The sequence below is a fragment of the Engystomops pustulosus genome, chromosome 2 (assembly GCF_040894005.1).
Source record: "Engystomops pustulosus chromosome 2, aEngPut4.maternal, whole genome shotgun sequence".
NCBI lineage: Eukaryota > Metazoa > Chordata > Amphibia > Anura > Leptodactylidae > Engystomops > Engystomops pustulosus.
Window position 1 is genome coordinate 68145857 of NC_092412.1, and position 16306 is coordinate 68162162.

The 16306-nt window shown below is 40.5% G+C and overlaps 1 protein-coding gene and 2 non-coding genes across 5 annotated transcripts; all 3 read left to right on the forward strand.

Annotated features, from left to right (window-relative positions):
* Positions 1 to 6669: 6669 nt before the first annotated feature.
* KANSL2 (KAT8 regulatory NSL complex subunit 2) lies at positions 6670 to 14390 on the forward strand. 3 transcript variants are annotated; one of them, XM_072135164.1, is made up of 10 exons: positions 6670 to 6813; positions 7124 to 7371; positions 9165 to 9343; positions 9794 to 9908; positions 10745 to 10908; positions 11168 to 11334; positions 11998 to 12094; positions 13029 to 13282; positions 13368 to 13553; positions 13984 to 14390. In XM_072135164.1, exons 2-10 carry the CDS (start codon positions 7124 to 7126, stop codon positions 14083 to 14085), a joined length of 1512 nt encoding a protein of 503 aa, XP_071991265.1. In that variant the 5' UTR covers positions 6670 to 6813; the 3' UTR covers positions 14086 to 14390. The 3 variants fall into 3 exon arrangements, with proteins under 3 accessions (XP_071991265.1, XP_071991266.1, XP_071991267.1); XM_072135165.1 differs by lacking the exon at positions 6670 to 6813 and adding an exon at positions 6817 to 6892; XM_072135166.1 differs by lacking the exon at positions 6670 to 6813 and adding an exon at positions 6908 to 7035.
* LOC140120088 (small nucleolar RNA SNORA2/SNORA34 family) lies at positions 11741 to 11876 on the forward strand. The gene has a single exon (XR_011853517.1). It is a non-coding gene; the product is annotated as a small nucleolar RNA SNORA2/SNORA34 family (small nucleolar RNA).
* LOC140120087 (small nucleolar RNA SNORA2/SNORA34 family) lies at positions 13795 to 13929 on the forward strand. The gene has a single exon (XR_011853516.1). It is a non-coding gene; the product is annotated as a small nucleolar RNA SNORA2/SNORA34 family (small nucleolar RNA).
* Positions 14391 to 16306: the final 1916 nt, after the last annotated feature.

Consider the following 16306-nt stretch of genomic DNA (forward strand, 5'->3'; position numbering starts at 1 on the left):
TGCGATTCTGACACTTTAATGTAAACCTACAATCAGAAATCTACCGATTAAGATAGATCTGACGGTAGGTTTCTATTAACCTACTAAACTGAGGCCAAGTTCACACCTTGCATTTTTGTTGCATTTTGATACATCGGAAATGCATGCGTTTTGATTAGAGCCAAAAGACCAGTTTGCAAATGCATTTTATAATCCTAATCATCTGAAAGCCATTGTCTTCCCCGCCTTTCATTAAAAATGCATTAAAAGTTGCTAGTTCAGGGAAGCAGTTTCCTTTAACTTTTTCATCAAACATAAAACTAAAGCAACAATGCAAGATGGAGAAAGAAGGGCTAAAAAGACACATTTTAATGGACGAGGAGCAGGGGTGTATTTCCCAATGCGTAGAAAACGCACCAAAAAGCGCAACTTGGTAACACGGCCTAATCTATCTTTAGCTAACCCTACAATGCATTCTAAACTAAGCTTAAATTTATCTAGCTAATATGTACATTTTCCGGAGAGGCTACTGTGGAGTGTAGGGCAGTGGAAGGAAAGTTTCATCCACACCTCAGTAGCCTCTGCAATCCCTCCCTACCTGCACAACCTCGGTGCGCTCCTGCTACAGATCCTTGTGTTCACTTCTCCATCAAAGCTCTGGCATGACAGGAGGAGCACTCCTGTCAGCGCTGATTCAGAGCTCCGACGGGGCATAGAACAGTGGGAGCATTGTGAGGAGCGCGCCAAGAAGTTACTGGGCATGGAGTAGCCTTTGCTACAACTGCCCAGAGAGGCTACTCCACACCCCTGTAGCCTACCATCAGATGGGTATGTTTCTCTTAGTAGGTTTCAGCAAGTCTTGGAGCCTGTGCTAATGTTTTCTGTTGTGGCAGAATCAATGAATAATTTACTCCTTTTTCTTTCCAGTTGCTTGGAACCATTAGAACGGCAGCACACAATGTAAGCACATTCCATGTTTCGAAAATGCAAATATTAACAGCAGTGTAATAAGGCAAATCTCCTCTCCTCAGTTGTGGTGGCATTTACATTGCGTTTTGATATGCAATACATGTGAACACTGTGTTAACTTCTCTAAATACATCGGTGTAAATGAGGCCTAAATTTGTACACAATTGTAATCGCACCAATGAATATGTGTTGTGGATTAGATGCCATTTCCCTGGATACCAGTGGTATTGTGGGTCGCCTGATCCACACTGGGTTGTGCACCCATAGACCCCAGGAGCCAGCTGTTACTTCTGTGGCTTAGTACTAAAAATATCACTAGACAATTGGAATAGAAAAGGGCACAGAATTGACAAATTTCTAGGCATGAAGTCCATCTGTTTATGGAAAACAAATGATATATTTGGATGCACTATATTCTCCATTTTTTTGGATTATTTATTTTTTGTTCTGTGAGAAATTGTCTGTAGATATTTGCTTCATGATCGAAGTATCTGTCTTGAGCATAGTCAATGTAAATGTTTCTTATTTGCATCTTTAGAATTGTAAAGATTTATGTAAAAAGAAAATTATAAAGAATCTAAAACAGTATCTTTAATTTCATAATGAGAAACATCCTACAAAGTAATATGGTTGGAATTCTGCTTTATCCAAAGTTAAAGTATCAAACAAAGGTTCCCATTAGCTTTTTACATTGTGTGGATATTTTCATTGAATTCTCTGTTTGTAGCTATTTCCCATAAATGCTCCTCTATCTGCAGTACTTCATCCTCTTAGGCCGCATACTGCTGTATTACTGCTCTGTTCAACGTCCAGGCATCCTCACCCACCATATACATGGACACAGGAATCTGGGCTCTGATTGGTCACATCTGAGCTACAAGGTGTGCAAGTCTGTCTGATACCAGGCAGAGAATAGCATGTGTGAAGATACCCTTCATGACTGTTCTTTTCAGTTTATTACATGTGGAGTCTTTTGTAACTGTTCGTTAATTTTTTCCGTTCTAAGCAAAACATTTATTTAAAAAAAAAAAATCATAAAAGGGATTATATATAAATAAAAAATAAAGATGTGAATACCATAAAAATATGTTTCTATGTTTGTTCAATGAATAGAGACTAGGTCCTGTGGAAAACTACATTTCTGGATGGATGAATTGAACATGTCTATGCAATATGAACATGAACTATCTAACAGTCATTGGTCCTCATTTATCAAAATGAGTGCAGTCTGTACTATGTGCCTGTGGAATGACTGATCTACGTCATGGACAGATCCCCTATTTTCCAATGCCATCATTCTGCATTTGATGGTGTTGGAGAGAGATGTGTGATCTGTCCTGTAGGGACTGCCACACAATCACTATCACCATCGTCGATTTTTCCTTGCATTATTCTTTTTTTTCCCCCATTGTCCCCCCCCAATTGCATTGCGCCGTGATAGTAGGAGTAGTGCACGCGGTATACGGAGGATGTAGTAGTGTATGTTTGGAGGAGGTAGTGGTGCACTCAATTTGAGAACTTGCTACTAAAACTATAAACCTAAAATTCGGTAAAAAAAATAAGCAAAAGTTCAAAAAATTATGGAAATAGAAAGAGGACAAATGGCAAAAGTTTTCTACAAAAAAAAAAAATTGTGGTGCGACTTATTACATTTTACCTAATTTGTTGAATTTTTACCTCCAAAAAAAAAAATAATACTACTAATATAAACTACAACATGCCACGTGGGAAACAATCTCTAAATCAGTAAAATAAGTTAAAGTGTTAAGTTATTATGACAACGAAGAGACACTGGTTAGATTTTGAAAAAAAACGGGCTGAGCCTTAAAGTACAAACTGTCCTGAAGTGGTTAAATAACCAACATTCCAATAATAACAAAAACGTTCAAAAAGATTGTTAAAGTGGTAATTCCATTGCATCTCTTTCCTTTCTCCTTAAAGGAAACCTACCATGAGGAAACTCATCAGAAGTAGATCTGATGGTAGACTTCTGCGGCCTCCCTATGTCTTAATCTGTAATGTAATAATCCTGGGAGATAACCTAAATTGTTAAAAGCTTTTTTTTTAGTAATATGTAAATTAACTGCAGGGGCTGCCTGGGCGTGTACTAGCCTTTGCTCCCATTGCTAGTACACGCCCGAGTAGCCTCTCCAGTTAATTTACATATTACTAAAATAAAATGTTAACACCTTAGGTTAGGTTCCAGGATTATTAACCCCTTCCCGACATTTGATGTACTATTACTGCATGGCGGGAGGAGCGTTCCCGCAATATGCAGTAAATGTACGTCAAACTCAGAACGGAGACGACGCCAGAAGCTGCGGGTGTCGGCTATATATTATAGCCAACACCCGCCTCTAACACCTGCGATCGGAGATTTCTCCAAAAGATGGCGATGCAAAATCAAATGAAATTTTCTCCTATATTCGTTTTTTTCCCAGTAAAATTGTAAAAATATATAAAAAAACGATATAAATGAGGTATCACCGTAATCATAGTGATCTATAGAATAAAGATAATACAGGCGGTCCCCTACTTAAGGACACCCGACTTACAGACAACCCATAGTTACAGACGGACCCCTCTGACCTCTGGTGAAGATCTCTGGATGTTACTATAGTCCCAGGCTGCAATGATCAGCTGTAAGGTGTCTGTAATGAAGCTTTATTGATAATCCTTGGCCCCATTAAAGCAAAAAATGTTTAAACTCCAATTGTCACTGGGGCCAAAAATTTTTTTGTCTGGATCTACAATTATAAAATTTACAGTTTGGACTTACATACAAATTCAACTTAAGAACAAACTTCCGGACCCTATCTTGTATGTAACCCGGGGACTGCCTGTATATTATTTTTAGTGTACAGTGTACGACCCCAAAAAGATACAAAAAAAGAAACCCAAAATTGTGACCATTTTCTTTTCCTCCATACATTCAAGAGTTAATAAAATCTCATCAATAAGCTAATGACCCACTAAAATGAAGGATTTGTAAAGTGCATCTCATGTCGCAAAAAAATAAGCCCTTATATGTCCAAATTGCCAAAAAAATAAAGATTGTATAGCCAATAAAAAGTAACATAATCTGCTCTGAATGGCACAGCTTCCCTTCGATGCCCTGGCGTGTGCCCATACAGCAGGTTACCACCACATATGGGGTTATTGTTATACGCGGGAGAGATTGGGTATCAAATTTTGTGGAGCGTTTTGGTATTTTAGCCACTGAGAATTTGTACATTTTATGAAAAACACATTCATTTAGCCAAAAAAAATTTTAATTTTGAAATTGTATCCGATTTTGTTTTAACCCCTGTAAAAAAAATTAAAGGGTTAACAAACTTCATAAAAGTTGTTTTACGTACGTTGAGGGGCGTAGTTTCTATAATGGAGTAATTTATGGGGTTTTACTTTCATTTAGGCCTCTCAAAGTGACTTGAAACCTAAGCAGGTCCCTCAATAGCAGGATTTTGCGTTTTTTATGAAAATGTGAAAAATTGCACCTAATGTTTAAAGCCCCATAACATCTTACAAAAATAAGAGTATGCATAAAAAAAATACGGAGGCATAAAGTAGACATACAGTGAATGTTTTTTGCGGTTATGACTCACAAGATGTGTCACGAGAAAACAATTTCGAAATCACTTGGATATGTTAAAGCGTTCCAAAGTTATAACCACTTGTAGTGACACAGGGCAGATTTGAAAAAATGGGCCGCGTCAGGAAGGTGAAAAGTGGCTTCGGCGTTAAGGGGTAACCCCTTAAGGACGCAGTTTTTTTCGCTCATTTCTCGCTCTCCACCTTCAAAAATCCATAACTTTTTCATTTTTACGTGTACAGACCTGTGTGAGGACTTATTTTGTGCGTCACGTTCTTGTGGGCTCAGTTTTTACGGCTTCTAATGTGCACTCCAAATAACACCTCAGCTTTATTCTTTGGTTAGGTGCGATCGCAGTGATACCAAATTTTATATAGGTTTTATTGTGTTTTAATACATTTTCAAAAATTAAACGAATGTGTACAAAAAAGAAAAAAAATTTTTTGCCATCTTCTGACGCTAATAACTTTTTCATTCTTTGGCGCACGGAGCTGTGTGAGGTGTCATTTTTTTGCAAAATTTCGGACATTTGGGCACCATTTCCCGCCTCGGAAGTCACCGACGGCCGTAACCGTTTTTATATTTTGATAGATCGGGCATTTTGGGACGCAGCGATACCTAATATGTTTGTGATTTTTACTGTTTATTATGTTTTATATCAGTTCTAGGGAAAGGGGGGTGGTTTGAATTTTTAATATTTTATTATTTTTTAAACTTTTTTTTTTTTTTTCACTATTTCTTAGACCATCTAGGGTACATTAACCCTAGATGGTCACATCGCTCCTACCATATACTGCAATACTTCTGTATTGCAATATATGGCATTTTTGCAGCACATTCATTACAATGAGCCACTGGCTCATTGTAACGAATCTGCAGAAGCCAGATAGCCTCGGGTCAAACAAAGACCCGAGGCTACCATGGCAACCGATCGCCGCCCCCCGATGATGTTCGGGGGAGCGACGATCAAAATAAAGATGGCGGCTCCCACGCGCCGCCGTCCTTTAAATGCCGCCGGCGACAGAAAGATTAATAGCCGCAAGTGGTGCAAGCACCGACCGCGGTTATTAGCGGTGGGGGTTTGCTGCAATATGCAACAACCCCCACCCTTGTATGAAGAGGACTCAGCCGTGAGCCCTCTTCATACATTCCCTGTACCTCTGCGCTGTAGAGCTACGGTGCAGAGCATTAAGGGGTTAAGGAGATGTCTGCAGCCCTTGCGAATGTTTGATGCAGCGGTCACCATGGTTTCGTTTTGAGAGAACAAGCCCTAGTATGCAAGAAAATACGACTGAAGTTACAAGCTGCTTAATTCATAACTTGTTAATCAGCTGAGCTGTTCTTTTTATTATGTGTTAACATATGCATTTTGTAACACAAATGTTGAACATGTGAACGCACCCTGTGTATGGGCGCATTCACACAATGTGTTGTGTCCCTTTTTTGAGGCATTCCAAAGACTTCAGCCTTGATCACATGCTGAGGTTACACTGCGGTTTAGCAGATGCAGTGGAAGCACAATGTAACCTCAGCACATGATCAAGGCTAAAGCATTTGGAATGCGTCAAAAACGCATAAAAAAAAACCGTGAAGCAACACATCTTGTGAACGCGCCCTATCACGTTTCAAAATGTAATCCAGACAGAAAAGGGAGAGACTCGGCAGAATCGCACATGGAAATTTGTGTATTTTTTCCCCTGGTAGTTAACATTTTGGTCAGGATTCTTTTTGTATGCTTTTAGTTTCCTTCTACTCCTGGATTTGTTGTTCTCACTTTCAGGGCCATGCCATGCACGTGGGCTGCTCTCAGTCTCACCGGGAGTGACAAGTACCTTCCATTAACCTGCAGGTGTGAAATGTTGGTGTACAGTTCAATATAAAGTCTATACATGTATGAAAAGCCTATCCATCTCGTGATAACTGCGGATAGAATAGAAGGGTGAGGTACATATAACTCTACAGTGCAGGTTCCTTCCCCATTGTCGTCGCTAATCACTATACACTTCCTATGTTATGCTTCGTTCTGCTACATAACAAACATGGCGGCGGAACATAACCCGTCCCGCCTCTACCAGGACAACATCTACTTCTTCCTTTCTCATAGGCTCTCTTAGTCTCGCGATACACATCGCGGCCTATCAGAGAACGAGAGGACAGGGACAGTGGCGTCGACTTATTAAAGGAGCCAATCATGGATTTAGGGGCGTGTCTAGTGAAGTGAATGCTGGACAGCCTGTCTCTTCTGTCTCAGTGTGAGAGGAGCGGCTGTGCAGGTAAAATGGCGGCTGCATCGGGTTATGTGCTGAGTCACTCAGCGTTTCCTATCAGCTCATACATGTGCTAGGTGCCGCTGTACGTGTATTATTAATGCATTGCAGTTTATAAGCAGGGGATATGTAATGTATAGTGCCTCATCCGGGCCTGCGGCTGTTGTGTCTACTCCTTGTACAATAAAGTTTTATTACTACATGAGGTGATCTGGAGGCTGTACAGAGGTATACTGGAGGTGTACTCTGATACTCCTGGGGCTCCTCACTTCTTACATGTTTTACATTTGTTTTTAATGCTTTCATTGTCTTTCAGATGAACAGAATTCGGATCCACGTCCTGCCCAGCAGAGGCCGCCTTACCCCTGTCCCCAGGACCTATGAAGCACTGTCCTGCGCCTATGCGCACCGGCCATGCTCCCAGCCTCGCCTGGAAGCCTATGAGTTCTGCATCAAACATATCCTAGAAGACAGGAATGCCCCGTACAAGCAGTGCAGCTATGTCTCCAGCAAGAACAGCCGCCGCTGCAGCAGTGCCGCTCCCAAGACCGATAAAAAGGATGGGTAGGCAGAATGCTTTCCATGTGCCGTCTGACTCATTTGCTTGTATGGGGCGATATACTTGTAAATGATTGGTGTTGCATTCTGACTTGGGCAGCCTGAAAGCCTAGATTAAGTACAGAATGATATTATGCAAGTAAGAGATTTTTTTTTTTTTTTTTTTACCCTGGGTAACTGCCTGCGGATAGAGTTAAAGTCTTCCCCATATCTCCTAAAATTAGCAGCTAGAGGGACATGGTACTTTAATTACAGATAATTAGATTTTGTGACTCCTGTCTTTTGTTTGTGACTCTTCTCCCTCTCAGTCTGGCAGTGAACTACACCCCATTATTCTGACTGACAGCTTTGTGTCTCTTCAAAGACTGCTCTGCCTCCTTGTACTTGGGGACCCTCTGCTAATATTTAAAGGAAACCTACCACTGGAAGTGGCAGGTTTCAGATGGAAATACCGAGCACCAGCTCAGGGTGAGCTGGTTCCGGAGCTGATTTTTGTTAGTGTTTTAAACCGCTGTATTGCGGTTTAAAACACTTTTTAAACTTTATAGCCGGCGCAGGGAGGTACGCGCTCGGCGCTTATCATGCGTGCAACCGTGCGCGCAGCTACGTAGGAAGTGAAGGAGAGCCGTGCGCATGGTAAGCGCCGAGCGCGTACCTCCCTGCGCCGGCTATAAAGTTTAAAAAGTGTTTTAAACCGCAATACAGCGGTTTAAAACACTAACAAAAATCAGCTCCGGAACCAGCTCACCCTGAGCTGGTGCTCGGTATTTCTATCTGAAACCTGCCACTTCAAGTGGTAGGTTTCCTTTAACTGCAGACATATAAAGCTCTATGTACAGATGTGTATAACACAAGGCACCATGTCATGTGACCAGTGACAGCATCGTAGGTCCTTTAGCCTTCTTATAATAGCAAACTACGCAATGTATGTGATTACATGAAATCACAGCAGCCTATATGGAGGATGGAAAGGAGTAGGACTCCATGGAGGCAGCTGTCACTTCATGTGCTCAGATACATGCATGGAGTACAGTTTGCTGTTATTAAGAGGCTAAAGTACCTGAGATAACACTCTGGCCACATGACATGAACTGTGACCAGTAAGGAGGCGTAAAGCATGGGGAGGATTAGATGGGAGGGGCCGGGTGACCATGACACGCCCCCCTCTCATGCAAGATAATATAAGATAAAAGTTGATTTATGTGGATGTAAGCCAAACAAATTTTAGCTAAAAGAAGGATGTCAGTAAGTGAATAGGACTCTATGAAAACCTTTCACTGGCTGTATATGTGCAAATGTGGTTCCCTTTAAAGGCATTTCCCATGTATATGGGAATTGTACTCAGCAATTCCTGTCAGCACCATTGAGATGTATGTAGCACAACAGTCATGCATGGCCGTCTGCTCCATTACACTCATGTCAAGTAAACTCTCTTGTTTACTTGATCTGTGGGGGTATCATCACTGGGGCTACTCCCACCAAACAGTAAGTTAGGGCCTAACTTGTATTCATGGGAAAACCCCTTGGCAGTTTTCCAATTTCTTGAAAAACCGAATAAAACGTCTTGCATTCCCCAAATTGGAGCCAATCAAAACTAAGTTGTGTAGTTTTAATTTAATAATTTATTTTTTTTTTAAGCAGGTGTTCAGTAAAAAGCAAACAAATAACAGTGATGGTTAAGGGTTAGTCCTTGACTTCCAAAATTCTGTTTTGTACATGAGAATATTGCATAGTGGAAGGATTCCAGTTCTGTATGGTCTCCAGTAATAATTTGGAATCTCCTATGTTGATCTTTACAGGGTTTCCTTCTGTGCGGAGCATGCTCGTAGAAATGCACTGGCACTCCAGGCTCAAATTAAGAAATCAAACCCAGGGCCTACAGTTGAGTCTTTGGTTTACCAGTTAAGTTCATATGCCCGTGGAGAGCTGGGTACCCAGACCCAAGAAAGCAGCCGAAGTGAAGCTAGCCGAATTCTTGGTATGTTTTCAGTACTTCATCTACATCTTCCTTTTCTCTAGTTTTTCTACATAAATACAGTGTGCAAAAAAATAATGGAAATTTTTATAATACATCATATAATCCTGTTCGGCTCTGTATTTCTTCATGAAAGAAGGAACTCTTTGTATTGTTTTTCACTAGGTTTCCCATAGTCCTGCCCTTTGCACAGTGTTTGTTCTGTGAAATCCAGCCACATCAGTCATTTGTTCACACAAGTGGTCAGTCCATGTCAGTCCTTTGTGAGCCAAGTCCAGGAGTGATTGAACACACAGAATCATTGTAAATCCTTAATTATACAATCTCTATGTAGTCTTCACACATGGTTTTGGCTCAAATTGCACTAGAGCTTGCAATGATGAAATAAAACGTTAACTGGCCCTTACACTTGGGGAACCCAGTCATTGCTAATGGTAATATCTTATCACTTAGATGAGGACAGCTGCAGTGATAGTGACCATGAGGCTGTAACGGTGGATCAGACCTGGATGGGAGATCTTGACAGTGAAGCAGACAGTCTGGACAGTGATCAGGAGGATCCTCTGAAGTAAGTCTTGGCTATTCATACTTATCGCTAATGTATACATTAATCAAACTTTTACTTCTTCCAAAATTATATTCTATTCAAGTTTTAACTGTCAGTGAACTAATATTTCTGGACTCTGGGCAGCTTTTAAAGGGGTTGACAAGTACTTTGTCTGTTACGTTCATTTGTCGGTTTCCTCCCCTATTGGAGAGAATTGTGGCTCATTTGACTGGAGCGGTGTTACAAAAAGACCAGAAAATGAATGAATGTGACATCACTGACCTGTAAAATGGAACGTACTGCACTGTAGCACTGCTCCTCAGTTGTGGGAGTCTTTGGATTACTTAAACCAGTGTTGGCGAACCTTTTAGAGACAGAATGCACAAACTACACCCAAACCCACTTATTTAAATGCAAAGTGCCAAAATGTTGCTACCTGTTTTGGCACGGCTTTTAATTGTATCGGCGTCCTGAGGACACCAATACAGTTAAAAGAAAGAGGAAAAATTTAGATTATCATTGTAGCTTCCTTCCAGGATCTCCTGAAAAGAAAGCCTTGAGGGTCCTAGAGTGGGAGCTCCAATAATAACACAGCCTTGTCTGCTCCTCCTGTAGTCCCAGGCTGCTAAGGCACTGAGCACAGCACATCCTGGGTGGCCAGGGACTGCATGATGAGGATTTGAGTCTTGTCTGAAAAAGCTGTGCTGAGGTGATGGCCCGGTTGCCCAGAGTGCTCAGTGCCACCTCTGGCATCTGTGCCATAGGGTCACCATTACTGACCTATACTATGGTGGGGATACCCCCTGGACAATCAAGGCTTCAGCAGAAATGGAATAATTTTAAATTTTTTTTAATAGACATGCTGGAGTTTACACTGCAGAAGAAGTCACCCTCATAATGCGCGAGAAGCTGATTCGGCTCCAATCTCTGTACATCGATCAGTTCAAGAGACTGCAGCACTTGCTGAAGGAAAAGAAACGAAGTTATTTGCACAATGTAAAGATGGAGCATGAATCTATTGGTATGTTCTTTTGCTTTTTGCAAACTGGTGCTGCTAGCACATTCATTTTTATATGGTGAAGAATTAACATTACTTTTCATGGATAACTGTTTATAAATTTTCCTGTTTAACAGTTACACTCCATAGAGGCCATTGTGTACTTTTGCTGTGCACAATAAACACCTAAAACACTTAGACTAAATGTAATTTATTATATACTTGTTTACATTTATTTTTAGCTTATTCTGGTGGTCAGTATCTTGTCTCTCCCTTACCCTAGGGAGTAGCCTCCTTGCTGGACCAGAGGGACTCTCCTCTAAAGAGCGTGACGGGCTGAAGAAACTAAAAGCATTGCGTCGCTATAGAAAACGATATGGTGTGGAGGCTCTTCTACATCGGCAACTCAAAGAGCGTCGCATTTTGGCCACAGATGTTGGATCCCAGCAAGTAGGTTTTATTCCTGAATTAGTTTTGGTATATTTTAACTTTCTTTTGTCAATGTTTATGAAATGTTCTACAACTGTGTCTGCTTTTATTTCCAGTTCAGGATAAATGGTTTGTATCATAATGTTATGTTAACCATAGGCAGTAGAGGAAAAGCCATTTGTTGGGGATTAAAAGCTTAAGTGGATTGACAAGTTATGGCGCAACAAGAACTAGTGTATGGGAAATAGTGGAATTGCCTATTACACAAACCATGCTCTGTAGTTTCCAGAGTCTCTTCAGGAAAAATTGAATCTGAGCAGATTTTCCAGCCTTCTAAACACTGATTTTATGTATGCTGTTGTCTAGTGTCAGATGTTCACAGTATATGCCAGCTTTGAGCGCACCGTGAACACTATGTACGAGGGACTAGGCCCTGAATCAAGGCTTGTGGCTTGTTGTAGCTGTGGGTTTCAAACAGGCGCCAATATAAACTCTTCCTGTGGTCTGTTAGCTGTGCCATTTCCATTGTTTAGGCCCAGCTAATTCAGTTGGAAGAAACAATTTATTTGTCAAATAATGTATCGTGGCTTCCCTTTTTTTTTTTTTTTTTTTTTTTTTTTTTTTTTTTTTTTTTTTTTTTTTTTTTCTCCTTCCATTTCACTAAAACTTTGTTTGTTCATTCAGGCTCATACAACAAGATCCAGTCAACGTTGCCTTGCTTTTGTTGAAGATGTTCGCTGCTCTAATCCAAGCCTTCCTATGAGCAGGCACTGCCTGTCTCGTATCCTTTCGCCTGTGGCCTATTTATTAAAACAAAAAAAAAACTTCAGCAATGGACATCCCTACTGCCAATCTCCACCTAAACAAAGCGTTGTATTGGGTTTTTATGACATTTTAAGGTACTTCTTCTGATGTAACACCTTTCTACAGAAGATCATTTCAGGACATTGCACCCTGCTACTGTCGGCACTGGGCTGTATCATCCCTAACACCTGAAGTTTCCTGGGTGTTTAATCCCTTAGTCCCCTGAGAGCCCCCTTGGGCTGCCTGTAGTCGCTATTGTGGCCTAATAGAAAGCTTTTTTAGTAACAGTATAATGCGCTAAACTAGATAAGTTGTGCAGTGTGTTATAAAAGAAATCACACGATCTCCTTGTGGGGCAAAATAGTAAAAGCTCAAATCGCCTGCTTCATCATCCTCACTTCCTGTCATGTGCATTGAGGCGGCAGGAAAAGGAGAATGAGTGAGGAGACGCGGACACATAGGCTGCTGCTGTGTTTGGTCTGTAGAACAGTGCAGAGTAGAACTAGACCGTTCTCTCCTGGGCCAGACTAATCATTGTATCTGGTGATTAATCTATCATGAGTTGGCCTAGTTTGCTGCACCATAATATTTAATTGGCTATTCCCTGAGATAACACCCTTTTTAGGCCTAAAACCCTAATTAAATCTGGTGGCACAGTATTGCAAATTACAAATTATTGCAAAGACTTTTGACAAATTAATGCAACCCCCCAATATTTGATGACTTTCTATGAAACCCATGTCTGCAGTCTAGCTTTGCAGACTTTGTTTACCATCTTGTTCTTTAAAATCATCTCAAACTCTGAGCTTTTTACAATGGATGCTACACTTGAGATTAATTTTATTTGATGTTTTTTTTTTTTTTTTTTTTATGGTAACAAATATAAACATTCCTTAATTCAGCCTTGCCAGATATTTGTCAAGACAGTAACCAAGTACTTTTCAAGATGTGTGCAGGATCTGAAGAAGTTCCTTGCAATAAAACTCTTCCTGTTAGCCTATCTGAGGAGCCCTGCTGTCCTCTTCACTACAGTTTACCATCACCCATGTACAAGTCTGAGCCAGTGCTGCCTGTAGCTGAACCAATGGATGTGGCTCCTGTGGAGCTATACTTGAGTACAGCTGAGCTGCAGCCCACAGAGAATTTGCCACTTGAGTTCAGTGATGTAAGTTCTGTGGGTGATGAGTCTGATACTGGTGGTAAAAAAAAGTTGTTGTTTTTTTTTGTTTAAATTTTTTTTCTTCCTTTAGGACCTTGATGTTGTGGGTGATGGCATGCAGTGTCCTCCGTCCCCTCTCCTTTTTGACCCTTCTGCTGAAATGGCTTTAAATGATGTTTCAAAAACTCCATTTGAAATATTGTCAGATGATCCTGAACAGAGCAATGCGAGTGACACACTACTGACAGCTGATTCCTTAGTGGGATCTGTGAGACAGGTATATAAAGTACCTCTTTCTATACTTCTAGACTTGTATTAAGGTAGCTGAAGACATTTTTCTGATAGTTTAATGTCTTTCGGAGGCCGATGTCTAGGAAGATCGATCAAGTTGAAATTCATTCTTTCTGGACACAGTTCGCTCCATTACACGTGTATGTTTGGCTTAGCTGACGTGCACGTGTTTTGAGAGTTGGTAGGCCAGCAAGGGTTGTATCCTTTATATGTTGGGATGACATATCATTGCCCTGAATCAAGGCTGGTGGCTTGCTGTAGCTGCTGGTTTCAAACAGGAGCACAAATGAACTTCTTCCTGTGGTCTGTTGGCTGCGCTAGCTTTTTGTATGGCCTAGCCAATTCAGTTGGAAGAGACAAGTGTGTGTGGTTTAATAAACCAAATGACTAAAACTTTGTTCTAAAATGTTTTTCAGAGTCGAATCCAATCAGCAGGAGCATCTCCACAAACTGCTGATGCACTGACACCAGCGCCATCGACAGCCAATGGGAACTCAGATGGGGCCTCTTTCACCTGAATTTGGCTCTAGAAAGTTAATGCTCTATTTTATTTGCGTGATAACTAATGACTTGGTTTTCAAGACTAAATATGATCCCTTAGACATGTTATGTGGTTTTGCTAAAGTTGTATTTTTAACATTCACATAGCAATATGTACAGTCAATACTAGAAAATGGAAAGACATTATTATAAGGTACCTTTATGAAAGTATTTGGAAATTAAAAAAAAAAACCCAAAAAACCTTTGTATTTGTCTTTATGAACACTTAATCCACTGACTAAATGCCTATTTTGAATAAAACTGCATTGGGTGGATTAAAATACTTTAATCTCTTTGAAAATTTATAGTTTATAGATCTAGAGTAGCAGAAAGACATCCTTACTGAAGGATCAAGGATGCTAGTATTGAAATGACTTCTCTTGTCTGTCTTTCCTTGAACTTGTTCTGCTAAGCTTCATAATGGAAGAAAGGTAAAAGTTAGCATGGCTACACAAATCCAAAAGGAACTTTCAGGAAATCGGGTTAAGTAGGTTTTGTGTTCAAAGGACCAAAGGGTTGAAGAGTATTGATTGTCTTTTTACCCCGCTATATAAAAAATCTATTGTAATCAGCTTAAAAGGGGTTTTCCAAGATTTGATAAACGGAACGTGTCATTTCAATAAGGACTTCACGCTCCTCAATGGCTTGTGTCTCCTGCTCCGAGTGCTTCTGGGCCCTGATGGTGACTGTATGACGGGGTTGAAGAGCAGTCAAGAGTATTTTGTCTTATCCTGAATTGCTGTGGGGACCTTTATAACACATATAAAACAAGTTGCATTCATCTCTCACTTAGTATCAGACCCAACTCTGTAGGGAACAGTTTGAGCCCACAATATGCTTCCAGTACTTGAATAAGGGTGAATTCATACTGCTGTGAACCACCTATCATACAGATCTCAAGGAAGATCTATTAAAAAACTTGTAAATTTTTATTTCATACAATTAAAAACTCATACAAACATTAATTTAATAAAAATGGTCCCAAAATATCAGGGGAGACTTCAGCAGCACATCTGTAGCAAGCTAGATTTTTTTTGTACAATACATCAATTAAAATACATCTTTTTCTATAATAGTTAGTATACAAATTATTACCTTGCTGTGGCTGTTTGTCTACCCCGCGCACCTATCATACAGAGTCTGGTGGCACAAACTGACATCAATGCTGGGCACTAAACTCAGTAGCATGTTGATATTTTGTGCTAATTTCTTTGATATGCAACAGAGCTAATGCTGTATTCAGTACGATATTGGTTATGCTACATATTGGGGAAGCTGGAACTGCATCATAAAGCATTTCGAATGCAGTCTGACACCCTGCACGTTCTGTGATCACTGACAATGTGAACCAATGTGATTCCTCCAATCGAGGGCTTTTACCCCATACACGCTGATGTCGCACATGACCGCGGCGTGCAGGGGTGTTCTGACATCTTATCGACAAGAGCATTGCTTGTTCAAGCTAACCTGTATGGGGGGGGATGAAAAACTGTTTAACACTATTTTATATTTAAAAAAAGAAAAAAAACTTTTAGTGGAAGTCCCCTAAAAATGAACATCCCCTATTCCAGTCCCTTTTGGAGACCGTGTCCAAACTAATGCCAAAATCACTTATTTACCGTGAAGGGCCAACACTGCATTTTAAGCAGTAACTTATCTGCTCATAATGGTGCAGCTTCCCTTCAATGCCCTGGCATGTGCAATGCAGCAGGTTACCACCACATATGGGGTATTGTTATACTCGGGAAAAGTTGTGGAACAAACTTTGTGGCGCGTTTTGGTATTTTATCCACTGAGAATGTGTACATTTTGTTGTAACCCCTGTAAAGCAAGGGGTTGGCAAACTTCAGAAAAGTTGTTTTACATATGTTGAGGGGGTGTATGTTTTTGCTGTTATGACTGATGGAAAAGCGAAACATGAAAATTGAGAATTTTTCCAAATTTTCACCAAATATATTTTTTTCCTGTAAATAAATGCAAAACATACCACCAAAATTTTTCGACTAACATGAAGTACAAAGTGTCACAAAAAAATTTTTAAAATTCCGCAACGTCGTACCCCAGTTTACAGCGCTCCGGCATATTTATGAGGGGGTGGTCTGAGACGCTGCTTCTTCCACTCCCACGCCATAGGCCGGTGGTGACCTCAAACCACTGTAAGCTTGATCCGGCGTTCTGAGGTTATGGCGCGGCAGTGTG

Excerpts from the sequence above, each read along its gene's own strand:
- KANSL2 (XM_072135164.1), top strand. The coding sequence starts at position 7,124 with ATGAACAGAATTCGGATCCACGTCCTGCCCAGCAGAGGCCGCCTTACC. Across the intron at positions 7,372-9,164 it reads AAGACCGATAAAAAGGATGG|GGTTTCCTTCTGTGCGGAGC; the intron begins GTAGGCAGAATG and ends TGATCTTTACAG. Across the intron at positions 12,095-13,028 it reads GAGCAGGCACTGCCTGTCTC|ATATTTGTCAAGACAGTAAC; the intron begins GTATCCTTTCGC and ends CAGCCTTGCCAG.